Source organism: Capra hircus, chromosome 19, assembly GCF_001704415.2.
Source record: "Capra hircus breed San Clemente chromosome 19, ASM170441v1, whole genome shotgun sequence".
NCBI classification, from domain to species: domain Eukaryota; kingdom Metazoa; phylum Chordata; class Mammalia; order Artiodactyla; family Bovidae; genus Capra; species Capra hircus.
Window position 1 is genome coordinate 39,010,875 of NC_030826.1, and position 27,893 is coordinate 39,038,767.

General features: G+C 49.3%; 1 protein-coding gene across 4 annotated transcripts; it reads right to left on the reverse strand.

Annotated features, from left to right (window-relative positions):
* PIP4K2B (phosphatidylinositol-5-phosphate 4-kinase type 2 beta) lies at positions 915–27,795 on the reverse strand. 4 transcript variants are annotated; one of them, XM_018064986.1, is made up of 10 exons: positions 27,104–27,795; positions 17,355–17,452; positions 14,236–14,332; positions 11,952–12,104; positions 10,709–10,855; positions 9,628–9,666; positions 8,971–9,084; positions 6,112–6,370; positions 5,515–5,618; positions 915–4,999 (listed from the first exon to the last, which is right to left on the reverse strand). In XM_018064986.1, the coding sequence occupies exons 1-10, from the start codon at positions 27,260–27,262 to the stop codon at positions 4,919–4,921; spliced, it is 1,251 nt and encodes a 416-aa protein (XP_017920475.1). In that variant the 5' UTR covers positions 27,263–27,795; the 3' UTR covers positions 915–4,918. The 4 variants fall into 4 exon arrangements, with proteins under 4 accessions (XP_017920475.1, XP_017920478.1, XP_017920476.1 ...); XM_018064989.1 differs by lacking the exon at positions 27,104–27,795 and adding an exon at positions 24,606–25,129; XM_018064987.1 differs by lacking the exon at positions 27,104–27,795 and adding an exon at positions 24,261–24,538.

The following is a 27,893-nucleotide window of genomic DNA, read 5'->3' on the forward strand; positions in this document are numbered from 1 at the left end:
AGGTAGAAATTTGGCCACATATCTGTAAGTAATATCCTTACACAGTAGTGTTTCTTAATCTTGGCTACATTTTAGTCTCCTAGGGTGCTTCCAAAACACAGGTATTTTGATCCCTGATTTATTTGGCCTTTTAAAGGGGGCTGGACACCTGTTTTTCCCAAAAGTTCCCCCAATGATTCCAGCTTGCAACCTGTTGCAGATCCCCTAATAAGCAAGTACTTCCTAAACTCTAGCCTCCATTATAATCATCAGGAGGGCTTGATAAAGCAGTTTCTAGTCCCGAGCTGCAGAGGACCCTGAGGATTTGTGAGTTCCTAGGTGTGGTCCTGGACCACAGTCTTGAGAACCATTGGATTTAAAAGTTGAGGTGGAGAAGTGGAGGCAAGTAGAAGTGACTTGTAGAAAGTCAACAACATAGCTGGTCAAGGGAGAGTGGGACAGAGGTGTGGCTCCACCAAGTGCTGCTTCTGCGCACTGGGGAAGCGCGGGCAGTTTGTCCATTCCTCTGAGAGGGCAGGGTGAGGGGAAAGGTGGTTGACAGGTGGACCCTCGGGGGTCTGTGCCCCTGCAGGTGTACATGCTAAGTCGCTTCAGTCATGTCTGACTCTTTGTGACCCTATGGACTGTAGCCCGCCTGGAAGCTCTGTCCATGGGCTTCTCCAGGCAAGGATACTGAAGTGGTTGCCACTGCCACTTCCGGGGATCTTCCAAACCCACCGACTGAACCCACGTCTCTTAAGCACCACCTTAGTCACTGCTTATTAACGGCATCTGAAAATGAGTGATCAGAGGTCCTGACTCTTACTCAAACTCAAGCTCAGATTTAGCCCAAGCAGTCCCTGAAACAGACCCAAACCTTCTAGTTAGGAAAAAGATAAAAGGATTATTTCCAAAGGACTCACATATAACAGGTGTGTACACAAAGCTTTTTTGAGTTTTATTTTTTTCCTCGGGTTGGAGATTCATCTTCTAACATGCATGCATCTTAAAACAGTAACAGGGTCTCGAATTGTTCCGAGCAGACATTAGACAAGCACAGGGGTTTGAAAATTCCTATTAAAAAAAATGGAAATTGCAATGGGAAATTGAGAAGTCACACACATGTGGTAGGGTGGTAGTTTATCCTGCTCCCCCAAAAGCTGAATCTAAACTTCACATTTTTTTTTACTACAATGACCTGACCTGATGCTTGGGTGTGCTGAGTGGCACCAGGCCTTACCCCCAAAGGCTGTTGGTTCCCACTTCCTCCCAAAATGGCTCTGAGCAAGGAGAAGGGACTCTGGAAGTTTCCTCCCCCAGCCTCCAAAGGATCGCCAGGGACAGCCAAGTCTCCTCTTCCCTTTGGAGACACCTCCTAAGTGTCTCATTTCAGAAGGCCAGGGCTGTGTCACAGAGCCTCTGCAGATGGCTGGTAGATTTGGGGGCAGTTTGAATGTGTTTTCCCTTTGATTCCTGTGCTCAGGTTGGAGCCCCCTCCCCACATTTCTGCCAGAAAGAAGTGGGGTCCCTGGAACTGGGGGAGCCACAGGTCTAAGGTCAGAGCCTTTTAAGGGTGGTTTTAAACACACCGTCCCTTCTGGCCCCTAACATTTGAGTAGCTCAAATGCTGGGGATTGCTGAAATTTTCTCTTCAACTTGATAAAAAGACAATTAGAGGAGGGTGGGATTGGCTACTGAGAAAAGTCCTGGGTCTTTGGTCCACCCCTCTGGGCAGACCCTGGCAGACTGTGAAGGGGAGAAAGCAGGGCAGGAGCATGTAGTCCCAAGCCCTGAGCACTACAGGAACCTGTGCGAGGCCTAAACACAGGCAAGAGGAACACAAGGAGGAAGAGGGGGCAGGGAGGATAAGCTGCCTGTAGTGGGGACCGAGGGAGTGCCACTCAGCCACAGGGGCGACTTGTAGCACGTGCCACAGACCAGTAACCCCTGAGCTAAATAAGGAGACATCGAGCGCCGCCTCGGGCTGTGCCCCTGAAACTGCTGGCTTCCTAGCCTGCCCCGAAGCCTCCACGCTGGAAGGCACAGGGAAGGAGCTCGTACTGGGGGATGAAGACTCAGTGGTTCATTAACAGGAACAAGGGCCAGAGGCCGCCTTCTAGTGGTTGAGGTGGAGATTTAAGGGGAACTCTTCGCTTTGGTGAGGAGACCTCGGAGATGAGAGTTTTCTCAGCACAGACTTTCAGAAGAAGAGGGGCAGGATGGGAAGAGCTGTGACTGGTTAAGTGATAGAGGGAGAGAATGGAGAATAATCCCCCCTTATCCCCAACCAGGCCTCATCCAGGCAGCCGTGTCCTATTCTTATGCCTTTGTTCTTGGGAGACCCCAAATTATTCTGGGATGCCGTAAAACCATTCAGCTTTTCTTCTTGGCTCCAGAGTGATGGTGAGGGTAGTAACTTGCCCCTGGATGCCTTCTACTGCCCAGACAAGGCATGGGAGGACTGGGAAAAAAGCAGGGACAGACAAAAATTTGGGGATCACTTCACTTTCTCTACATTCAAACTGCAAACCAAATTTAACATCATCCTTACAAAAAGAAGAGAAAAACCTTGTATAAACCAAGATAAATAGCTTTCAAATATTTGAATGCCAAAGGAATTAAAGGACCAAACCCAAGGTTTTGAAGATAGCACAGAGAATGACCTTTTAAAAAAATTTAAAATCCACCAAACCACAGCTTAAATGTTTTGACCCGGTCAACAATACTGTCAGAAAAACAAAAAGAGCATTTAAAACAGAATGCTACCTCTCAAAATGTAAACAATATACAAAAAAAAAAAAAAAAAAAACACATACACCCCACAAAAACTCAATGTTAAAGAAGTTAGATATCTGGTAGCTCACCTTTAACTGGGAACAACTGGTTACACTTTTCATACACATTATGAGGGACATGATCAGCAGACCAAATGGCAGGAAGCTGGAGAGAGCCCAGGGCTGTGGAGGCCCCGAGGACAGCCTGCCAAGATCGGGAGTTGCTGGTCCCGACCAGGAGCAGATTCAAATTTTCATTCTTGATTAGAAGATGGGGAAATCAAGTCCAAACATTATTCCTACTACCCCCTCCCTAAGTGAAATCTGTTTTCTCCATGAGCCACTTGGTACAAGTTCTTCCCCAAGTCACTTCGCGGTCTTGCCCAGAGATACCTACAGCCCCGTTCGGGGGCCAGGGCAGCTGTCCGGCCTGTTTGCCTCTCCGGAAGGGTTCTGACAGCTCAGCAGAGTCCAAGAACATGGTTTCCATTACACCTGACCTAAATGCTGTGCATCGGGCACAGAGATGTTGCCGGCTCCTGCTTCAGAAGCTGAGCTTGACCAGGTTGAACAAAGCCGAAGAAACCAATCCATTCATTCAAAATGGTTCCACAAAATTTCTTTCCATTTGCAGAGTTATCTACAAGTTTCACCACATCTCATCCCAAGTCCCCAGTTCCTGGGGAGGAGGTGAGAAGACGCAGGGATGTACCTCCCCCAGCACAGGGTTGTTTTCTCTCCTGACCAGGCCAGACTGCTCTGATGGCCTCACAAAAGGACGCAGTTCTGAGGCCTCAGTAGCAGGCTCAGAAGGTGGTAGAGATCCTGAAGGAAGCAGCCAGATGCCACTCCTGAGGAGGCCTGTGGTAGCAGATATGCAAAAAGTCTATGCATCAAGGAAACACAGCTCCAAGGTTGGGCCAGGTTGAACTGCACATCAGGCCTCCAAATTGTATTTCCCAGGTCAGATCCTCAAGTGACTCAGAAGCAACCTCAGGCTTGGGTGGCACACTCCAAAGGGAAGGGCGGGGTACACCATTCCTGCTGGCCACAACCATCCAGGTGGCACATTACTGCATGGAAGCCTCGGGGCTTGAAGAGGTATCTCTGTAAGGAGCGCCCCAGGCCCCAGCTAAAAGCTCACCTACAAATGAGAATGCCTGGGAGAAGATCTGAAGGAAGTAAATGGATGGAGGGCACAAGACCTCATTCGATAGTCATCAGCTTTTCTGGAGTTTTCTCAAGGGGAAATGACCATGTAAGCATGAGGGTCCTGTTATATCCAGAGGTGCTTTCTAGTTCCTCTTCACTCAGTGGGAGACAGGCTTCATTCACAGAGATGATGTCTGCACTCCAGGGGCCGCAAAGAGCCTGGGGCTTGGGTGATGATCATGGGGTTCTCTGAGTACCAGCGGTCACCCACCCCTGACCATCCGGTGAGGATGAACTCATTCCCCTCTGAGATCTTTGATTCTGTTCCAAGATGCCTGACGGTGACCTGGAGCATGCCTTTGGGAGGGACAGCATTTAGATGGAGGAACTATGTAACATTTCACTTGGAGCCGAGGCCAAAAAGGTAGAGGAAGCTGTGCACAACACTCCACGAAATTAAGTTAACCAGACAAGAGCAAATGCAGCAGGGCCGAGGCGTCTAACCTCTTCTCCTCCGGCACCAGAGCATCTCGCTCTGAGAGGCCCCTTCGCTGGGTCTGTGGGTGCTTCTTTAATTGAGGGACTGGAGAGCAGAGCAGGGATGGAGATGGTGGATAGGGTGATGACATAAATCATTATAAATAGCAAATCTGGAGCAATGAAATTTCAGAAACAAAACCCAAATAAACCCAGAAAATCATCTCTAGCCCCAAGGTATCTTACGACGTTACAAGGTAACAAAAAGGAAACACCTTTTTAACCTAGGTCAAAGCGGGGGGAATCAAGGGTAAGCAGATGAGGCTACATCCTGTGAGCACACGCACGCATGGCACATCCCCTCCCCTCCTGCTAGAGTCTCTCTCAGTGTCACAGGCTGAAGTCACGTTGCTAAAGCCCTCCCCGACCCCTACTCTGCTCCCCGCCCTCCCATCTAGCCCAGATAACACCTTCTCTCTCTTCCAATCCCCGACCCCACATCCAGCACTCTGGCTCTGGCTGAAGGTAGAAGATAACTACGTCAGGATGTTGGACATGAACTCGTTGAAGCGCTTGGAGTACTGCTCAGGGTTCACAGTAGAGATCTCGGCCCCCGCCTGTAATACACAGAGGCCTGAATCAGGAGGTGGCACTGCCCCGCCCCCAGCTGGGCGGGCCACCTGGAGAAATCATTCCCATGTCTCAGAAGTGCCTTGGCCCTGCTTCGCTGATTCACAATCCCAGGGCTGCACCCACTGAAGTAGGAACAAGGCAGGGGGGAGACGGCAGAGAGGCTCCAGAGCTCTGTGGGGGCCCGTTTGGAGAACAGTAGCTTGAAGCCCATGGGGAAACAGGCCTCTGGGAAGCAGCATGGCATGTAAACAAAGCTATTACTGGCAGTCAACAAGATGCATGACATGCCCAGCAGCCTGGGGGAAAGGAGCCAGAGAACTTGGGGAAAAACAAGTTGGGTGTTTCAGCCAGCTGCAGCATGGGGACGGGGTGTAGATGGCAAAGAGAGGACACAAGGCAACTGGGCAGCGACAAGGGGCAGGAGAGTGTCTCTGAGCAGGAGCCCCCCGGGGCCTGAGGGCCCACCACCCGGGCCTAGATGGAGACAGGGAGAACTCACCCCATGTTTCACTGTTTTGGCAGCATGTGCAGCTTTCTTCTTAGCGTCATATGGCGTGAGGATGTCAATGATGGCCATGAAGTACACCTCCTTCTTGGGGGCACCTGAAGGGGGAGAGGAAGCAGGAAAGGAGGAAGAGGCAGGGACAAGGGCAGAAAGCATCTGTGTCCTTCACCCTTCAGATACAACATCCAGATTCATCCCTGTCACTTTGAATCTGAGAAAAGAAATGACCCATGGAGTCCTTCTTAGAAGCTTTCATAGCTCTCATCTTATTTGATCTTCACAGCTACTCTGTGGGGTTGACATGACACTATTTAGGAGGTTCTGCCCCTCCCATGAACCTGAGCTAAACCAGGCCTTAGCTATCCAGGACACGCAAAGAGGTGAAGGAAGGCCTGACAGAGAAGGACCCAGGGCCCCAGAAGACAGAGTTTCTGGTGGTAACCCTGGATGGCAGCCGAAGGCAAAAAGAGGCCAGAGTCAGCAGTTAATAAGGTGGAGGCCCAGGCACCCACAGGGCATCTAAGCAACAGGCCTGAAGCAGGGGGTGGGATGAGGGCTGGAGGGGCCTGGCAGGCACAGGCTCCTACTTACTTTCATGGCTCTTCATGGCATAGACGTCAACAGAGGGGTCAAATTCCCCAGGTCCAAAGAACCGGGGAAAGCTGAGGAGGTTGCCCGGGCTGTCTGGAGGCGTGCCGTAGGAGCAGAGCAGGCTGCCGCCCATCCCGTCGTTCTCACACTCCTCGTCCTCGGCCCGCTCCTCCACCTCCATCTCCTCCTGCTCTGCCCGGTCCACATCGTGGATGCCCACCAGCAGGCTGTAGTCCATGATCTTCAGCTGGGCCAGGAACTAGGGAGGTGGGGGAAGGAAAGGCGGAAGGCAGAGGTTAACATGGGACATCTGACGTGGCAGACTGGCATCTGGAAAGGGGAGAAAAGGCACTCCTTCAACTTAACTCTCCCACTCTGAAACACAGCAGAGCACAAGACATCAGAGTCTCTGCCCTGAACAAGTTCGATGTCTAATGGTGAAGACAGTCACTCCTCCAGGGCGAGGAGCTGTGTGAGTCCAGCAGTGGGAAGAGGGCCTCCCTGAGGAAAGGAGTCGAGGCTGATCCTAGTGAAGGAAGACAAGTCAGGCACGTAGAGGCTGCGGGAGTGGAAGCAGAAGGAGCCCTGCACGGAGCGGGAAGAGTCAATTCCATCTGGGACTGAGCGGCCACGGTGAGCTGGAGGAAAGAATGGAATGCTGCACCATGCATCCTTCCTCCCTGCAAGCGCTGGGAGCAGCACTGTGCTTGAGTCTCCCGAGCTAGGACTCCATAACCTGGAGAAGAACGAAGAGCGTGGGATGACGAGGACGAACAGTCAGCCGGCATTCCAGTTTAACTAGTGTGAGGCCAGTCATTGCTCCAAATCCTCTGTGCACTAGCCAGCGGCCACCGTCAGCCATGTGCCCGGCCTCCTGCTGTGGTCACACAGCAGCAAACTGTCCAAATGACCTAGAGAACTAGATGGAGAATCACAGCAGCACCACAGTGGCTCTCTCTAGAGGCCCACGAAGTAACTAAAAGCACAAGCAGCCCCGACGGAAGGTCACAGAGTCCTCTGAGAAAGGTGAAGCGCACCACTGCAAGAACTTCCGGACAAAGCCCTCTCAAGGCCAAGGGAGAAGTGGCCAGGGTCCCAGGAGAGAGACGGTGTGAGCCACACCCTCTCCTATCCGCCTGCAAACGTTTACAAAGCAACAAGCCAGCGAAGACAAATGAAGGTGTCAACTGTCTTAAATCCTCTTTGCAGGCAGAGCAGGGAGGAAAGTAGGAAAAGGAGGAGAAAGACTCTAGACAAACCTCAGAATAAAGGTACAAACACAGTAGGGGGTGGTTAAGATAAAGCTTCCTAAAAGAAGTTTGTAAAACCCATGTTCACAGCAGCGTTACTCACAATGATGAGTGAAGGTTAATTTTATGTGTCAACTTGACTACACTACTGGGTGCCCAGAATTGTGGTCAAACGCTATTCTGTGTGTGTCTGGGATGGTGCTCATGGAGGAGATTAACACCTGAATTGGTAAACTGATAAAGCAGATTGCTCTCTCTAAAGTAGGTGGGCCTCAGTCAGTCAGTTAAAGGGCGAAAAGAATAGAAAGGCTGACTCCTATGAGTAAAAGGGAACTCCTCCTGCCTAACTGCCTCCGACCTGGGCCATCAGTCTTCTTCCTGCCTTCAGACACAGACTGAAGAAGCATCAGTTCTTCCTGCGTCTCGAGCCTGTTGGCCTCTGGACTAAAACTACACCATCAGCTCTCTTGGGTCTCCAGGTGGCCAACTGCAGACAGATTCGGGGACTTTTCTCAGCCTCCATAATCCTGTGAGCCAATTTCTTATAGTAAACATCTATCTATCTACATCCTCCTCTGCTTCTCTGGAGATGTCTAACTAGATTAACTAGTTAATCTTAACTAGAGACCAAGTGTCCATCAATGGATGAACAGGTAAACAAAATGCGGTACATACATTCAACAGAATATCATTCAGCCTCAGGAAAGAGGAAGGACGTTCTGACAAAAGGCACAGAATGGATGATCTCTGAAGACATTATGACAAGTGAAATAAGCCAGACACAGAGGACAAACACTGTATGATCCACTTATAAGAGATTCCTAGAGCAGTCGGCTTCATAAACACAAAGCAGAATGGGGCTGCCAGGGGCAAGGAAGAAGAGGGAATGGGTACTGAATTTTCACTTGGGAAGATGAAAATGTTCTGGAGATGGATGGTGGTGATGGTTGCACAACCACGTGAATGTACTGAATGCCTCTCAAAACCAGTTTAAGAGAGTAGATTTTATGTCATGCATATTTTACCACAATTAAAAAAAACATTTTCTAAAGTTTATACGTTTTCGTTGTAATAAACAGGCTCCCGAGTTATTAAAAATAGGAGGCACCAAGTTATCAAGTGGTGTAGATATCACGTTCATTATTTAGCACGTGTCCTCTCCAAAGAACTTCTCCACAGGAAGTCCCCTGCCAACCAGAAAGTTGCAAGGCAAGTGGGAGAATCTGAGCCAGAGAAAGGCGCGGTTGGTGGGTCTTAATGGTTGGTTTCCTGTCACTCTGACACCTAGATGCCTCCTCCACTATGGGTAACACAGAAAGGAAGCTTGAAGCGGAGTTTGAAAAGGAGGTGATAACAGATGAGAGAAGAAATGAGGGGAAGCACTTCAAACTGGGTCACACAGGTGTGGCCAGCACAAACTGTGTCCCCCCAAATGGAACGCATACTTGCGTGAGCTTTAGATGCAAGCAACTACCCACATGGCTCAAATCACCACCTTCCTCTTGTCCACACTTCTGGAAGCAGTGAATTCAACTTTCCTTAAGGTGAAGGAGGCTTCTGTTCTGGGGACAAGAGCTCAACCAAAGCAAAATCATGGGTAAGTACTTACCTCTACGTCCCGTTTCAGTTTTTCCAGGAAGTTCTTTTTACTCTCTTCTCCTACGTGCAGCTTCTGCCCTTCGTTGAGGAAGTCATTGTCTTTGAAGGTTGGCAAGTCCTTGGCCTGAGAGAGCAATAGCAGTGTTAGGCTGGCGGCCTACTTTGTGCACCTCCAAGGCTGTGGGTAATGATACAGGAGAGGAAAGGGTCTTTGGCACGAAGACAGCCAACCTGCTGATAAACAGCTCTGTCCAGGAGTCTACAGTCCCAGCTTCGGACAGGCAGAGATGGCAAGTATGTGGCAGGAGTCAGACAATGAGAACTGATCAAAGGATTTCCTTCTGGGCCTGGACTACCAGGCTTGAGCTACCTTGAGCTCAGGGCTCAAGCAGCCACTCACTGATTCAGGCTGGGCTGAGGTGGAAGCTGCCAGCCCTCTAGGACTACGAAGAGCCCAGCAACGGCAAAGGTGAAAGGCTGGTGACCAAGGCCTAGGCCAAGGATGAGGACAGGCAGGAGCTTAGTGACACAGTACTTCACATCCACAGACTGCGTGTCTAGGAACTAGGCTGGACGGCAGTGGAGGAAGGGACCGCAGGGGTGGGAGAAGGTGTTTCTGATTCCAAGTGACCCATTCCGCAAGTGATGAGCACAGACCCCAGCATACCTTCTCCTTGTCACTCGCTTCTCTGGCAACAGTAGAACCCTGAAAGGATAAGAGCTGTCAGGAGAAGTCCGAGCTGAGGCAAATTCCGCTGAGCGAAAAAAACATGGACCAGTCTTTAGGGCGCGGCAGCGGTGAACTCAAGTAGACTGGTTAGACTCCTAGAGGGGCCAGGAGGCAGCAACTTGTTCACTTCCTCTGTCACAGACTGGGTACAGGGCTCTGACTATAACCAGACCCGTGCTCGGGAAACAGGGCTGAACTGAGAGACTCAGTCCCTACCCTTAAGGAGCTCTCCTTCTAACAGGGGAGACAGGCAGTAAGCAGGAGCTACACAGTTAATTAATCCACTAATTACAATAGTGCAAAGTGGTACAGGTGAGAAGGCAGAACTCTCTAAGAGCATGCAGTACAGGACCACGGTCTAGACTAGACAGAGGTGTGGCCAAAGCCTGCCTCCTGGAATTAGTGATATTTGAGCTGAGCTTGAAAGGCTAAGTAGGAAGTGATTAGGTGGGGGGAGGTGGAGGTGGAGAAGAGGGCAGGGAGGGAAACAATGGCAGGCAGCCTCTGTGAGGTGCTGGGGGTGTGGAGAGCATGGGCACCGTGGGAGCAGAAAGGAGGCCAGTGCAGGTAGCAGAGAGAGGGAGAGGGGTCTGAGGGACCTGGGTCAGGAAGCCAGGTTCGGGAACAGCGGAGCACTGCGGTTCACAGGCACAAGTGTGTTTTTCACTGTGTCTAGAAATGTGCCTGTGCACAGTCCACGAGGCCTGGGCAGCTGCCAGGGTGTGTGTGCAGCACAGCCTGACCCGCCCTGCTGCCTTCGGGGTGCACATCCCCCGATGGGAATTGAAGAACACTCACTGCACATAAACAGGGGACATTTGCGGCTCGAATAACCTGTCACTGTCACTTGGACATGAGATAGCTTTCGGCTCAAGTGAGTTAGGAGTAGCAACTCTAGAGCCACTTGTCCACACCAAAACCTATGCCCCGGCTTTCCCAACATGTGGAAGCTGGAGGTGCAGCCCCTCCAAGCCTCCGGGAGAGAGGGCCACAGAGCTGGGAAACACAGAGCTCTTACCTTGAGGTCGTACTTGCGATGTACAGTGAGCCGATGGCTGAAAACGTTCCTGGTGACCACCATGTAGGTTTCCACACCATCCACAGTCAGTCGGTACATGCCCAGGAACTGTGGCAAAAGGGTGTTGCCGTGACACTCCACTATGAACTAGAAAGCAAGGGAGGAAGGAACAGGTGAAGGCGCCGGGACAGACAGGGCTCTTCCCAGGCTCACACGCCCCCTGGGATTCTAGCCTCTAGACTGGTGGTGGTTTAGTAGCTCAGTCGTGTCCGACTCTTGCGACCCCATGGACTGTAGCCTACCAGGCTCCTCTGCCCATGGGATTCTCCAGGCAAGAGTGCTGAAGTGGGTTGCCATTTCCTTCTCCAGGGAATCTTCCCAACCCAGGAATCAAACCCAGGTCTCCTGCATCACAGGCAGATTCTTTACCGACTGAGCTACAAGGGAAGTCTCGTCTCTAGACTAGCGGCTTCCAAATCAGATTCTGTGAAGTCATGGGGCTCCTCAGACCTGCAAAAGGCAAGGCCACCCCTGCCCCCAATTAGCAAGGCAGACTGGGAGGCTGAGCAGGCCGTGCAGAGCCTCTTTGGTTTCATACAATTGGGATTCTGCAGGAAAATCACTGATCCCGGCCTTGCATCCTCTCTGCCAGCCTGATATGGGAAGCCGGAGGGGAGAGAGAGGGAGCAGAGGCAGGGTTGTGATGAGGCGTCTGGGGAGACAGAATGGCTTCGCACTCACCACTCTCACTCGTGCCAGACCCCAGGGTTTTCTGCTCTAACTCCCCAAACGCCAGAGGGCCCCTGCACCACCTCTCAGGTGCCCACAGAGAAGACAGTTTTCCCTGAAGACCCAGGCAAGCTTCAGACAGGCACCCCCTGCTTTTCCCATGGACAGGTTCCAGAAGAGAGGCGAGAGGGAACGGGAAAAGCAGCGGCCCTGCTAAGCCGACAGGACCTCTCTCAGAAGAAATGAGGCAGGTGCCAGAGTGTGAAAACTCCCCACCTCTGACGAGAAACAGCTGGTCAACTGGCACTGCGTCCATAACACATCTTCATTTCTTTTTTCTTCTTCTCAAGGAGGCATTTTACCTCACAGAAACACAGCCCCAGGGGAGGCAAGTGCCTGGTTATCAGGAAGCACCCATTACCAGAGAGGGCCCAGCCCCCCCGGAAGCTCTACCGGAGGCTCTTCTCCCTCTTCCAACCCATCCTCTGCTGCTGAGGCTCACGACTCACCATACCTGGTGGTACTTCTTTAAGATGTTGTGCATTTCAGCCACATCCTCGCTTGAGACAGTCTTGATCACAAAGCGCCGGTCGTAGGTAGTGAGGAAGCGTGTGCCACACCGGCCCTGGCTGTCACTGTTGATGGGGGCACTGCGTGTCACTGAATTCTGATGGACCAAGACAAAAGCTGGTCTTGGAAGGGGAAACAAGGACTCTGACTTTTACTCTGAGTCTTCTCTTATGGACCAGACTGCTCTGAAGCCAACAGCACTGCGGTAGATGAGACCTTACCTGCCCCCTTTCTCTTGGGAAATTCACATCTCTCCCAAGTCTTCCTTAAGAGAGACCTGAGTTGTTCCTCACCACCTGCTCCTAATCCTTGACTGTGATGAGAAGAGGACCGACTGTGAAATATTTCGTTTCATTCTGATCTTAGAGAGCTGCTCTAGAACCTAAAACTCGGCCTCGGAGGTTAGGGGCCTGGGCTCTAATCCTGACGCTCACATGTAGCGCGACCGTGGGTGAGCCACTGCACTTCTCTACTCCTGAGTTTCCTCCTCTGGAACACCAGGAAGCGGACTGAGATGGTTTTCCCAGTCTCTTGGGGGTGATGAAGACAAAGCTTAGGCAATATTCAAGAAGTCAAGCATAAAGGAGTGGATAGAGTTGTCTTTATTTCCTGTTATGCACCCTCAAGCTGGAAATCTCTTCCTAAGGCAGGAAGCTGGTCCTCACTGCTCTGCCCAACACCTCGCCCCTCGCCTCAAACTCCTGCTTGTCTGTACAGAGCTGGGAGGCAGATCTGGGGAGCCTTTCTGGCTTTGTCCCTGCTCCCTCCAGGGCCCCGCTCCTATCAGAATCCGAAGCAGGAGAACCCTCAAGCAGGGAGGGAGTAGGGGAAGGTGTGAGTCAACCAAAGGAATGTGTTCACCAACCAGATGCCTGGAAAAGACCTCTGGCGGGTCAGAAGACAGAGGATGGACAAGGGCAGCTCCACCTCTGCCTCATTTCCAGGGGGCATCTCCTGCCTCTCTCAGCCACTGGCAATCTCAGCGAAGAGTCCCCTCCCTGAACACCATCCTCCCTGCCCCTCTTTCAGTCTTGAGCACAATTATTTGCCCACAAGACTATTAGAGAAATAAAGAGGATGCGGTTAGATGGCCAAAGGGAAGGGAAAGAGCCACTGTGGAAGGAGATACCTCAACAACCTAGGGTTGCACTAATGGCAAGAAGTTTTCAGAAAACCTCGTGCTCTGGTCAGGGCATGAGAGTTCAGGGTTTGGACCCAACGGGAGGGGCTGGAGGGCGGCCCACCACCTCTTGGACATGACCGTTCCTGACTGCTCAAGGCCCTGGCATCCCTTCCTCCTCTCACGTCCCCTATCCCTCCTCCTCAGGAGGCCCCCTGGAGCTGGTGGAGAGGAGAGGAGACTCTGCTTCTTGTGGTCTACTCTGTGGAAGACTTCCCAGGAGCGGGGTGGGAGGAATGACAGTATTGTCCAAGATGCGGGCATCCATTTTATATTGCACTAGGCTGTACATTCCTCTTTCCCCCCGACAGACAACTGAAAATCAGCTGTATTTTTTACTGCTGCACAAGTGAAGTGGAAAATTCTCCCACCATCATCACCAGGCTGTCTGCCAGGGGAAGAAGTCCAAGGAAGGTGCTAGGTGGAGAAGTGACAGAAGCCACAGATGGTGAGTCACACTAGAATGTCCCTGATATTGGGACTGACTCCTCCCAATAGGTCAAAGGCCTCTGTGACATGATCACCCCCTAAAAGGGGCAGCTTCCAGCATGTCTAGCCCCCTCCTAAAGTCAGGACAGGGGACAAGTTTAGGAGATGGCACTCATACCTGGCAAGAAGTTACACTACCCTTGAAGTCTTCCTTTTCTAATCTGTCTTATCTGCTCTAAGAGGCCTCATCTGCTGCTGGCAACAATTCTCCCTCTTTTAAGTCAAACTACGGAGAAGGGTTCTTCAGCCTAGACTGGGAATGTCAGACTAAAATGTAGCAGCTTCCACAGACCCCTCTCCCTCCCCCTGCGCTCCCTCTGAGGGAGAGGAGCCTGAACCTAGGAGGCACCATCAGAAGTACTTCTAAGGCCCTCATTCCTCCAAGAGCCCACCAGCACTGGACAAAGAGTACCAGGGTGGAGTGAGACCTGACAGGAAGACAGAGCACAATAATAGTAGACACATTTTTTTCCTCTACTTGTCCTGTGGCTTCCTGACCACCCCTCTGCCCCCCCGCCCCACTCCCTAACCCTCCTGATTTTGCAAAGACACTCCATACCTGGTAATCCTGATCGTCAATCCCAAACCTCTCCCGGAGATTTCGGAACACCATGGGGCAGTACTCCTTAAACTTGAAGCGGCTGGGGAGGTTCTCTCTGGGGAAAAGCAGAGACATGTTTCTGTGAACTCCTTGCTCCTCTAATTCATACATCAGGGCTTCTCAAGCTGTGGTCCACACGTCACCTGGATCGGAATAATCTGCAGTGCTTAATATGTAGCCCTCAGCATTCTGGAGGTAAGTCTGGAAAGCTTCATTTTTAACACACACTCCAGGTGATTCTGAGCATGTGAAAGTTTAAAAACTTCACATTCCTTGGGCACATTCCTTAATTCCTTGTAAAAAATTAATCCAGCTGTATATTTATGACGTGTACTTTTTCTGAGTATATGCTATCTTTCCATAAAACTTACATTGAAGCAGGAAAAAAAACCTTACCTGCAGAGAAGTGAGACCGAGTGTGTGCCCTCCTTCATAAGTGCTGAACTTGCTACAGAAAGGTGGCTGCATGTGAACAGCTGCTGTGAGGTAAAATGTCAGTTTGACAGCTAAAGGAAAAGGCTTTTCTCATCAAAGGACCCCGCTCCTCTGGGGAGGCTCTTATCAACACATCCTGAAAACGGTTACACCCAGGAGGTCCTGCCCTTGGCTTCCACTGGGATGGAAGGGGTGGGTGCTTTCCTAAGTCGACTGACTGGGATCCTATCTTTTTATGAAGCCTTGTTTGCTGGCTGCTGGCACCAATCTACGTCCTCCCCACTCCTCAATCAATCCACAGACTTTCAGGAGGGAAGAGAATTACCTGAAGTGATGCCTCCTCCAAACCCTCCATCTTGACAATAGCCACTGTGCTTGGGAACAACCTTTAAGAAATGTGTCCCTCTATTCTCATCACAAGGAAAAAAATTTTTTTTCTTTTTCTTTAATTCTATACATATATGAGATGATGGATATTCACTAAATTTATTGTGACAATCACTTCATGAATTATATAAGTCAAATTATCATGCTGGACACCTCAAACTTAAGACAGTGCTGTATATCAAATATATCTCAATAAAACTGAGGTGGGGGAAAAAAAAAAGAAATATGTCCCTCTGATTACTCCAGGATAGGAGACTTCAAGGAAATAAAAAGTAGTGGCTTCTCATGAAGGCGGGTCCTTGTCTCATAGTAAACAGCACTGCAGTCTAATAACCAGCACATAACAGTTGTTGAAAAGACAAAAGGAATCAGTGGAAAGAAACAAAACAAAGAAAAAAACAAAGACATCGGAAGTTCACTTTCGGCCAAAATGTCAATGCAGTGGTGGACACCACGGACCCCTGGTACAATGTGGTACATGGTTGACACCTGAGCCCTGACCTCTGGCATAGAACAACTCCTTTTCCTGCCTCAGAGGTTAGGGCTGCCTTCCTTCCTTAAGTGGTGTGACATTGAATATAATAACAAATACATATTTAGTCTTTGTCCCTGTTTCTGGCACAGAGTTCATACAATCTTTGGAATTTGCTAAGTGGTAAGCAATAAATGTGTATTTTGTTCTTTGTAACAAGCCCCCTTCAATCACGCCTGAATTTAAGTTGATGAGATGACTTCTGTTACACCTCTAAGGATGGGTGCTCATAGCCAGGGGACCACCCAGGACTAGAGGGTTGGAACTTTCCCAGGCCCCTGCCTTCTAGGAAGGGGAGAGGCGCTGCAGGCAGAACCAACTGCCAATGGCCAATGACTTCCTCAATTATGCTGTTATAAAAATCCAAAAAGACAGGGTTGGGGAGCTTCCAGGTTGGTGAACACATTGAGGTGTGGGGCAGGTGGTGCGCCTGGAGAGGGCCTGGAAGCTCCCTGCCCCTTCCCACATACCTTGCCCCATGCCTCTCTTGCCCCGACTGTTCCAGAGTTGCATCCTTTTATAATACGCCAGTAACCTAGCATGTAAACTGTTTTCTCAAGTTCTGTGAGCCACTCAAGCAAAGTAATCCAACCCAATGGGGAGGGTCGTGGGAACTTCCAACCTATACAGCAAATAGGTCAGCGCACAAGCGACAACCTGGACTTGAGACTGGCATCTGAAGGGGGGTCGGGGCGTAGTTTGCAGGACTCAGTCCTTAACCTTTGAGGCCTGATGCTCACTTCAGGTCGCTAAGAGTCAGAACTGAACTGAACTGCAGGACACCTTGCTAGTGTCCTACAGAACTGCTTGATGTGGGGGGAAACCCACATATCTGGTGTTAGAAACGAGCAGTTGTGTGCAAACAGAGGAGAAACATAGTTTTTTCTTCTACACAGGTGGCCACTTAGCAAGTAACAGCTATGAAGACAGACAGCTTCCAGAATATGATGTTATTACTTACTATGGCAGAGAGAGGCCACTAATAGATGTTTTCAAATCAAGCTTCTCCTCCGGGCTAACAGTCTGGGAATGGTGGGGTGACAGAATTCAGCTGGTGAGGTGGTGGGGACTGTGGGACAATGGAGAGTGGAACCAAGATTCAAATGCAGAAAGGAAGAGAGTGTGAACACCACGTATTTCTTGGGTGACCCACAGAAGGATGAAAGAACCTCTACAAGGCTTAGAGGAGGTCCCAAACTGTGCCAAGGGAAATGGCTGCTCCATCAAAGTCTGAGACACCAGTTTTAATCCAAGAAGCCACAATGAGCAACATTGGGAAAAACGATTTTAGATAGCAACCCTGAGCACCAGGCTCAGCCTGTTGTTCACACACTAGTTGGCTGCATCCCAGGTCAGGAACATGCCTGGCAGGTCTTGCCTCAGACTAAGATCAAGATAGGGCCACTGCTGTCCGCCTCGTACTAGACACCTCAGCTCCTGGGCAGCTCACTGTTACCTAAACTGGCCCTAGATGAATCACCCTGCGCCGAGCCAGTCCTGAGGGACACAGAAGGTAGGCTGATGGAAGACCGAGATGACAGGACAGCACAAGGGGGAGAGGCAAATGAACACGTTTTCCCAGCCAGTTTTCCAGCTCTGTGATCCAGGTGTTGCTTTCACACCATGCTAGGCGTTTGCCCGCCCCATGACGGTTGAGGTTTTGGGAGGATCACTGCCTTGAGGGAAAGAACGGCCTACAAGACCCACTCTACAGGCCACTTACTTATTGAAGAGATGATTGTCCACCTTGATCTTGCTGTAGGCTTTGAAGTCATCTGGCATTAGCATGACAGGGACAGGGACATTGCTCAGCTCATTGATCTGCAAAGCAAGGGGAAAATGAGGTTCTCAGCCAGGCCACCTGCCTCAGAGAGATAACATGCTACACCATGGATGCCACCATCTCACCAAAGACATTTCCGCGGATTCCCTTCTTGTCTTTATTTCTGTTCTTCTCTTTGACTATTTAATATGTTCCCAACTTCATCTCTACCTATTCTAACTCTCCCCACCTGATAAGGCCCACCTCCTCTAGGAAGCTTTTCATGATTCTCCAGACTATAAATGTTCTTTCCCATCTCGGAATTCCTAAAGCTTTGTTTGTATCCCTCTTCTGGCCATCTCACAGCCTCCCTCACACTGCATTTAATGCTCATAAACCTCACAAGCCTCCTTGAGTGTAAGTAGGCAAGATCGTATCACTGACCCTTTTAAGCAAAGACCATCCACCTGACTCTTGGAGGCTCCACACAAGCTACTCGACACCATGATTTGCATACAGTGGAGACTACGTGTATTTATCAAATGCAAAAATAAATGGATCAGTGAATAAATATCACCCAATATACGTTGAGTATTCACTGAGGCCTTTGAACATCTTCATACAAATTAAAGATCACTCCAGAAAGCAGCCTGGGGCAAGAAAAAAGCTGGGTGGGTTTCTGTGGGTGTATAATTCTTACCTCCAAAGTAAAGAATTAAATTTAAAGTGAGCAGAAGAGGTAGACATCTGGCTACTGGCTCACTCTCACTCTCCTGATTAACTGCTTTCATCAGGCCAGTTCCTAAAGCCACGTCCTGCCTTGGGCTGAACTGGGGGAGAGTGGGAGGGGTGCCTTGCCCCCACTGCAAACAAACCTCATTGTCTTTCATCCCCTTCAGGGAGCTGGAGGCTGCACAGGGAACTGGCCTCCCACTGATGCAGAGCTGAGAAGGCAGCTCCTGCCCTTCCCCATCCCAGTTTAGCCAATTAGTGGCCTAATTAGCCACAGATGTCCTCTTCCATCACAGCAGAGTATTTGACATTTGACCCTCAACCCAGTTGCCACTAATGCATTCAGGATTTAGAGAGGAAAGCTTAGTCCTGACTTAATGGATAGGGGGCAGGGGGAGTACAGTCTTGGGTCTCTCGGATACTTTCCTTGCAAATCCTATTATCTCAATGAGGCCCCATGCGGCAGTGAGGGAATAACCTAGTCATTAGGACTCCTCCAGGAGCATAAATGGGGGGAAATACCATTTAATTTGCTGCCCCTTTCATGTTCCAAAGCTTTTTTATTTAGAAATGTCAGAGGATGGAGGAAGTTCATATTAATGCAGTAACTGGGCGGGAGAAACCATTCCTTCCTAGAGCTGGTGAAAAACCCAATTTACTCCTGGGGAAACGAAGGATATGTGTACGGGGAGGGGCCGTAGGGTAGTAGTGTTAAGTTGGCAGTGGTGCAAGAGCCTCAGTAAACTGCTGGCAAAACTGACTGGCACAGATATAAAAGTACATCTTTTATGATTCCATTTATATGAAATTCTAGAATCTATAGTGAGGGAGTCCAGTGAGACATAGCCTGGGTTGGGCAGTCGTGTGGTTGACTGTAAAGGGACATATGAGGTGCAAATTCTAGGGTGTTAGAAATGTTCTATGTGTTGTTTAGGGTGATGATTCCATGGGTATATAAATTTGTCAAAATTGATCAAACTGTATGCTTAAAATTTCCAGCATCCAGGTCTGAGATGTCCACCACTGGCTAAACCACCGCAGACATACACAAAACCACCCCGCAGTTATCTTTCCAGGGAGTGCTCACAAGACAACCTGATTGTTAAGAATGTGCCTACAGAGGAAACCACTCCACTTCTTGTCTCCCTGCCAACAGAAACAATTCATGGCAGCTGTGCCACACCCTTTTTCCGGGCATATTAAGTCTGGCTCCGAGATTTAAAGAAGTTCATGGCTCTTTATACAATTCGTCCTTTTCTAGCTTATACCTCCATCCTAGAAAGAACTTACCACTGACCCAAAGAGTATTTTATACTAAAAGGTTCGGTATCTGCTACTGATTAAATCTGAGTTAGGCTAAAATCAAGACTCTATGCCATGGTCAGGGCTTGTTACTGGGAGAACTAGGAAAGACTAGAACACCCAATTGAGAGGGGTCAACTGCCTCTTAGCCAGGATGAATTATTCTAACAAGAGCTGTTCATTAATTTTCTGTGTAACTCAAAAGTGTGGCATAGTTTGAACAGTTGTAAGCTGGTCAGTTTTTAGTTCTCAATTCATTCTATTCTCAACTATACAACCCAACAGCAGGAAATTGCTAACAGATAATATACTGCTGAATAATCCATACAGCTGAACTATGTAGACTCACCCTCATTTCCATGGGGCCACATGTAGATGATTCACTCTAGGGATTAGCTGTACTATTTTTTTTTTAGTTGTGCTAAATTTTATATCCCCAGAGAGTTCTATTCAATTTCAGTTGAACAAGCACTTGCTGAAATACCTACTACATGCTTCACTTCATGTTAGGGAGAAGAGTGTGCAGCAAGGGAGCGCTGTGTGCACTGTGCACAGAAAAGTGGGAGGCTTATCCTCTTACTGGGGAGATGAGACAAACCCATGATGCAGTAAAACTTGAAGTCAAGGGGCCTTTAAGTAAGTCAGAACACAGGGGCGGCAAACCAAACAGCAGATTCAGAGCAGGGTGAAAATACGGCCAGTCCCAGCGCTCACACATCAGGCTAGAACGGAACCTAACGCCCTGCCTGGGATCGCCAAGAGCACTTGACGCTGGAAGAGCCTACGACAAGGTCACGTTACACCCTGCTTAAAAACCTTCCATGGCTCCTCACCAGCCTCAGGGTAGTTTTGACTCCTTGGCCTGGCATCTAAAGTCCTTCCAGATCTGAGACTCGGCTAAACTCGCATTCAGTTTACGTCTCTCAATGTAGCCTTACTACGTGCCATTACTGTCCCAGAAGCTGTCGACACAAAAACGAAAAGATACGGTCTCTGTTTAGCAGGGAAGACAGACGACAGATAACAAATAAAATGTGATGAGCGCTGTAGAGTCATGAATGGAGACGAAACAGCAGACTGAGAAAAGACTGATCTGGGAGTTCCCTGGTGGCCTAGTGGTTGGGATTCCAGGCTTTCACTGCCATGGCCCAGGCTCCATCCCGGGTCAGGGAACTGAGATCCTGAAAGCAGTGCAGCATGGCTAATAAATGAATAAAATTTTTAAAAAAGATGACTGCATCTGCCTGGGAGTGGGAGAGCTGGTTGCTAAAAGAAGCTATGGAGAAATACAAGTGAGAAAGGCCTAAGAGGTAGTTTGTGGAAAAAAAAAAAAAAAAGAACAAAACACAAAACCCAAGGAAGGGAATCCCAGCTGTGGGAACTATAAGCCTCAGAGGTAAAAAGTATACTGCCCATTTTTGGTCGGGGGGAAGGGCGAGAGGAAGAGTAGCAGGATAGAACAGAGGCACTAAGAAGTGGAGGGAAACAGTACAGGAATGACAGGTGAACAGCCCTGGACATTATCACTATTAGTAAATAACAGTTGCTCCTACTCATGGCATGTCTATAAGTAGTCAGTTCTCTATATTATTATGTATCTTATATCCCACATATATATATTTTATTCTGTATTTCTAATACTTAATAGTCACATGAAATATTATTAATCTGATTTTGCCTTTTGCAAAAGATGCAAGGTACCTTGCTCAAGGTCACACAGATAATATGTGCAGAGTCAGGATTTGCTTCTAGGTCTGCTGGTGCCAAAACCTGGGCTGTTGACACTGCTGTGCAGTCCTTTCTATGGGCAGCTACCTGGACTAAGGTAGTGTTTTCCATTCCTTCCCTCTGTCCTAATAATCGTCAAGGTAAGTGTTATGCTCATTTTATAGAGAAGGAAAATGAGGCTCAGAGAGAAAATTACTACTCCAAAGCTATACTAAGGCACACAGCCTGAATCTGAACTTAATTTGTCCACTATATAATAACTTGAACTGAACTGTGTAGGCAGTGAAGACTTCTCAGGTTTAAGTCCAGGAATTCGCATGATCAGATGGGTGATATAGAAAGGTAATTCTGGAATCAAGTAAGGCTTGGAAAAGGCAAAGATAAGAGACAGCAAGACCATTTATAAGGCTATTAGAATAGTTCCCAGGTGGCGCTAGTGAATCTGCCTGCAAATGCAGGAAACACAAGAGACACAGCTTTGATCCCTGGGAAGAGAAGATCCCCTGGAACAGGAAATGGCAACCCATTCCAGTAATCTTGCCTGGAAAATCCCATGGACAGAGGAGCCTGGTGGGCTACAATCCATAGGGTTGCAGAGGTGGACATGACTGAACAAATATATACACACACACATAGGTAATGTGTGTGTGTATATATGTTCAGGTAACAGGCTACAGCAGCAAAAAGAGAAGGGAATCATCCAAGATATGGCTAAATAACACTTCTTCTGTGAAAGCTTCCCTGTCTTTCCCAGGCTGAACTGCCCACTTGTTCCTCTGTTCATCTTTATACCCTAACTATCACATTCGCTTGGGTAATTACTTGTTTACACGTTTGATTTCTCCACTAGACGCTGAGCCCGGAGAAAAAAGAGACTATTTTACCCATTTTTATGTCCCTAGCACAATGGATGGTACATAGCAGTTACACAATAAATGCTGGATGGAAGGGCAGATGGTTAGAAAAAAGGGGACTGAAAGATGACTAACACTAGGAAAAAGAGATGGCAAAGCTGGTGTGACCATGCCAAAGATTCACGGTCTGGAGGATGGAAAAGAAGATTAAGGTTAGCTACTGAGGCTATGACCAGCATGTAATGAGTCTTAAAAGCCCAGGAGAGAAGAATAAACTTGGTAGACAAAAGAGAATGACAAAAAGCTTTGGAGTGTGAAAGCCTATGACTACAGCAATGTTTCAGGAAGATCTGCCTTTCTTTACTATCTAGCACACTTCTGGGCCAACCTCCTTCACCTTCAGCAGAAGTGCGCTTGCGGAATGCAGCTCATTGGAGTAGTATGATGCAGAACATATTAGGGTGGTAAGTCTGTTGTATCTCACACCATGTAAGTGGTTTTGGGATTATCCACATGATCAACTCTATGAGCCATCAGCATAAATAATGAGGATGCTACAACAAGCTGTATGAGAACTTAGGAGCAGTGAGTTCACTCTATGCTGATCTGATTGGACATGAAAATTCAGTCGCTAGTTCTAATCTGGTGAACTTCTGATTCCTGGGAACTCCAACTTCCCTGTGTGACCTTCATAGGAATTGCTACCCAGGAAGCTTCCCGACACGTGCCAGGGTTGTGCCGGTGGCTCAGCCATCGGCTGGCCACCTGGCAATCATTTGTTACCTGCCACCATCAGAAAACCTGACAAGTTGGGAAACACATTCCCAAGACCAAGGAGGTCCGAGTGAGACTGAAACTCCAGGAAAAAAAGAGAAGAACAGAGAGTCACAAGGGCCAACAAATCCACCCCTGGGTTTATTCCTCTTTTTACACCTTGGTTTTTCTGCTCCTGGTTTTGAGTCTCAGCGTTCTCTGTGAGGTGAGAAGGTGTGCTGGAGGACAAATTCATCCAAAGGCTTCATAGAGCAGAAATATTTACTGAAGATTTTTAAAGCAGCAGGAGAAAAGGAAAAGGCAAGGAAAGGAGGTTCTGGGTCTGCATTAAGCAAAGACAGTGTGTGGACAGAATGGGGGAAGAATGTGGGGGAGAACTGAGCAGACTGAAGAATAAATCTGTTCCTCACACCATTCACAAAAAATTAAAATGGATTAGAGATCTAAATGTAAGAGTTAGAGCTAAAAGAGTTTTTCTTAGAAGACTCTGAGTTTTTCTCAGAAAAAAATATAGGAGTAAATGTTCATGATCTTGGGTTAGGCAAAGCATTCTTAGATATGACACCAAAAGTACAAGTAACCAAAGAAAAATAAATTGGACTTCATCATACCAAAGAAAAATAGATAAATTGGACTTCATCAAAATTAAAAACTTGAGCTTCAAAAGATACCATCAAGAAAGTAAAAAAGATAACCCGAAGCATGGGATAAAACACTTGCAAATCATGTATCTGATAAGGGACCTGAATCTATAATATATAAAGAACTCTTACAAGTTAATTATAAAAAAATAAATAGCCCAATTTTAAAATGAGCAAAAAAGTAATTAGCAAGGGATCTTAATATGTCTCCAGTGAAAATATACAACTGGCCAATAAACTCATGAAAAGATATTCAGCATCATTAACTATCTAGGAAAGGAAAACAAAATCACAATGAGATGCCACTTCAAATCTACTAAGGTGGCTGAAATAAAAAAGACAATAACAAGGGTTGACAGGATTTGGAGAAATTAGAACCCACATACACTACTGGCAGGAATGTAAAATGGTACAGTCACTTTGAAGAATCAGTCTGGCAGCTTCCCACGTGGTTAAACATAATTACCATCAATCTCTCCTATTCCTCTGATCACTGGGGTGAGGCTTCATACACACCCAGTCCCTAAAATGGCCAATAGGTTATCAAGCCATGTCTGCCTCCTCTGATCTCTACATACTTCTCCCAGGCCATCTCGTCCCTAACTCCAGGCCCCCTGAATTGTACTTCATCCACTAAAACACTAGTTTGTCTCTCTTTACTAGTTCTCCTCTAACAAATCCAAAGTCTTCTGACCTTGTCTTCCTTTTTCTTCCATAAAGTCTAGAGGCTGCATCTCTTGTCCATGACAGGAGGTCCTGTTTCAATACTGAGTTCGAAGGCCTCTTTTTCCACCCAGAAGTAAATCACCCACCTCATGGGAGAATATGCAACTGACCTGTGCTATAGATAAAGATGTATCCATCCTTCATCTACCATACACCATCAGCCAGAGACCATCAATGTCTAAATGCTTAAATGGGTGAGAAACTAAAGAAACAAACAAAAGGTGATTTTTTTTTTCCCCTAAAAACTTAGATTGCAAAAAGTTGCAGCAGTGGGCTCTGAAGGAAGGTTAACCTCCAAGAAAGGCTATCAATCCACCAAAACAAATTGGTCCTGACTCCCTTGAGAACTGCAAGATTTTATAGTCTTCTGGGGAGATGCTCCATTTCACACAGGGACCCACAAAATCCTAGACCTTATTCCAAGTCAAGAGGAAGCAATAAAACTCTTGACTAACCGATCTCCAAAGCTGGGCCTGTCAAGGACAGCGGTGCCCAGTACATTTCCCCTGAGGTGCTTGCTCAGTATATCCAGAGGCTTGGGTCTTGCTGAAAGTCAATGTCTTCTCAGATAGCTCTCAAATAAACTTTCTTAAAAATTGGCAAAGAGGGTGGCTGCCTAGTCAAAGAGAATCTTGGACACCTCTCCCTCAGCAGACTTTCACTGCCTGCCTATGGGAGCCAAGTGCCACACACACCGAGGGAACGGGCAGGCGCAGGCAGACACATCTGAGCAGACATTCAGGCTCTCCAGGTGCTGGACAGGCAGGCCTGGCGCGCTGCGATTCACGGGGTCGCAAAGAGTCGGACACGACTGAGCCACTGAACTGGAGAGGACCATAACTCCCATCTGTCCTGGAACTCGGCTGAGAGGCAGGACAAGGAACAGGAGGCAAATATAACAAGACCTCTCCTTCAAGCACATAATCAGCCAATACAGCCCATGGTGTGGACAATGAGCTGCATTTTTTGCTCTGCAAAAGACCACAGGTGAACTAATTCTCCACTCAGGGCTCTCATTTCTTCATGTATAAAATAAGGGTCTCAAAGTCCCTTCCAACTAGCAGTAATAGTCCTGACTTTCAGACCACTACCAGTTCTCCACAGAGACAGGATGCCTTCTAGTGAGAAGCAAGCTCCACAACAAATTCAAGGATTGATTTCCAGGCAAGGACATAGGGTTCACATATTTAATGACCCAGTTTCCCTTGCAATATTGTCAGATGACCCCTGAGGCAGCAGGAAGCAGACAGAACAAACTCTGCTGGACTACTGGATCAAAGCAGCTCCCAGAGAAGATCAAATAGGTCAATTCTAAAGGAAATCAACCTTGAATATTCATTGGAAGGACTGATGCTGAAGCTGAAGCTCCATGTGAAGAGTTGACTCATTGGAAAAGACCCTAATTCTAGGAAAGGTTGAAGGCAAAAGGAGAAGGGGGCAGCAGAGGATAAGGTGATAAGATAGCATCACTGACTCAATGGACATGAATTTGAGCAAACTCTGGGAGACAGTGGAGGACAGAGGAGCCTGGCGGGCTACAGTCTGTGAGATCGCAAAGTTGGACACCACTTAGCGACTGAACAATAGCTCCCAGAGGTCTAGGCGTAAAGCTAGACCACAGAGAACCAGTGGTTCTCCCCACCTTAGCCAGGACCTTCACCTCAGTGAAGTCTCTGAAAACAGTAACTCAGCCAAGACCAGGAAAACTTGGTTGTCTTCATTAGACCTCACCATACTCATACATTTCCATATTAGAGGTAAAACCCTGGCTGGGACTGTGGTTCATCAATCTCCAACCAGAGGCTCTTCCAGTAAAGCAAAGCAAAAAGTCCTGCTAGCCCTGCATCCCTTTGTCATCGCTTGGTCTTGTGGGCAATTTCAAGTGCTCCGAGAAGTCAGGGAGCCTACAGAACTGATTGATATCCACAGAAAACTCAAGCCATTAGCTTCATTTTCCTCATTCCCAACTTTTAGCTGGTGAAGTGGCATTTCAAGTCTTCATACTTCCTCTCCTCATTTCCGGTGCAGGAACTCAATGAAATGGTCAGAATGCAAGGAGCAAGTAGTTGGAAGAGAAAGAAGACCCCAAACAAACAGGACACAAAGTCCTCCTGCTTAAACACTGTGCTGGGTTCCAACTTCCTAACAAAAACTACTGGACAATCCCAAAGCTACCCAAGGATCCAGGGAACCTCTTATCCTAATCATCGTTACATACAGTAGAAAGCACATCTGAGAAGTCAACATCTTTGACATGAACCCCACAGAATTCAGGTCCTCTACTATGAATGGTCCTCATGAGCAGGCCTCACCTCCTCTCAGATGGTTGCACTCTCCCTTCCCCCTAACCCAGGAAGACCCCATGGGTCCTTCCATGGTCCACGGAACCCCGTGCTTCTCCAGTGGATACATCTTCCAAGAAGAAAAAGAGGAAACCCAGGGAAGATTTCCAGTCGGTCGTAAGGAGGTCTGTAGGATGGAGAAACTCTGAGCAGCCACATCAACCAAACGACCACAGAGGAATACTCAGGGAGACTAATGCCACTTGCCTCTCAACTGGACAGCGAGCTAGGCAGCCCATTACAAGGAACAAGGAGGAAAACAAATGCAACTAACGGGAACGAGGTGAGAAGAGAGGAAGAGGGGATAAAAGCCCTTTCATCCCACCCAGGCCTTCTCTCTGCGCTCCGGGGGCTGCCCGAAGCCAGACGCATGAAGCTTGAGGGGCTGGAGGGAAGGAGAGGACGCGACGGCACGCCACCGTCGCTGACACCAGGCCTCGCGTGGCGCGCGGGGAGGCACACCCGGCTGGGACAGCGTGCAAGGGTGGGGTGGGCGTGCAACTGGCTTGGCTAGGGGCTGCAGGCGTCACTGGCTGGGCCTGCCGAGCGAGGGCCCTGGGGCTGCGGGGGGCGTGAGCACGCGCGGGGCCGCGCTCGGAGGGGCTGGTTACCGTGTGGTTCACCCCCCACATCAGGACGCTGAGGATCGGCTCGCTGGCCCGGAATAGCTTCACTTTCTGGCACACGAAATGCTTCTTCTTGGTCTTGGTCTTGCTGGCGCTGAGTGGCGCCACCGCCACCGCCGTGGTGCTGGTGCAGTTGGACGACATGCCCGGGGCGGCGGCGGCGGCGGCGGCGGCAGCGAAAGGGGGGGCGGCCGAGACGGCGCACGAGCCAGCGGTCCCAGGCCTCCCCCGGACCGATCCCCACCCCCCGCTCCCTCACCGCGCCATGGTCGCGCCCGTCCCGTTACCTCCCCACCCCGCCCCGGTGGTTCCGTCCGCCCCACGCTCCGCCCTTCCCGCCCCGCCCCGCCCCGCCCCAGGGAGCTGGCCGGCCCGCTCCGCACCCCGCCCCGGGCAGTGCCGCAGCCCCGCCGTCACCAGGCCCTGTCCTCCCTGCCTGGGTGGTACCGCCCGTCCCGGGGAGGTAGCGGGCCGCCCAGCCTGCTCCTCCTCCCCGGGCCCGACAGGAGTCAAGCCGGCCTCCGCGCGCCTCAGAGCCCCGCGCCCTAGCAGGGAGGGGAGGAGGGCTGGGTAGGTCTCGCAGACGACTGCGGGAGCATCTCCCTGACCGGGCCCCCCAGAGCTAGGGTTCGGGTCTTTCCTCAACCTGACGTGCCAAGATGGCGGCGGCACCACGGGTCCGGAGGGGAGGAGGGGCGGGAATGCGAGGAGGGTGGGACGTACCATCCCCACCCCGGGGGAGAGAGGAGGAACACTGCGAGGGCAAAAGGAAGTC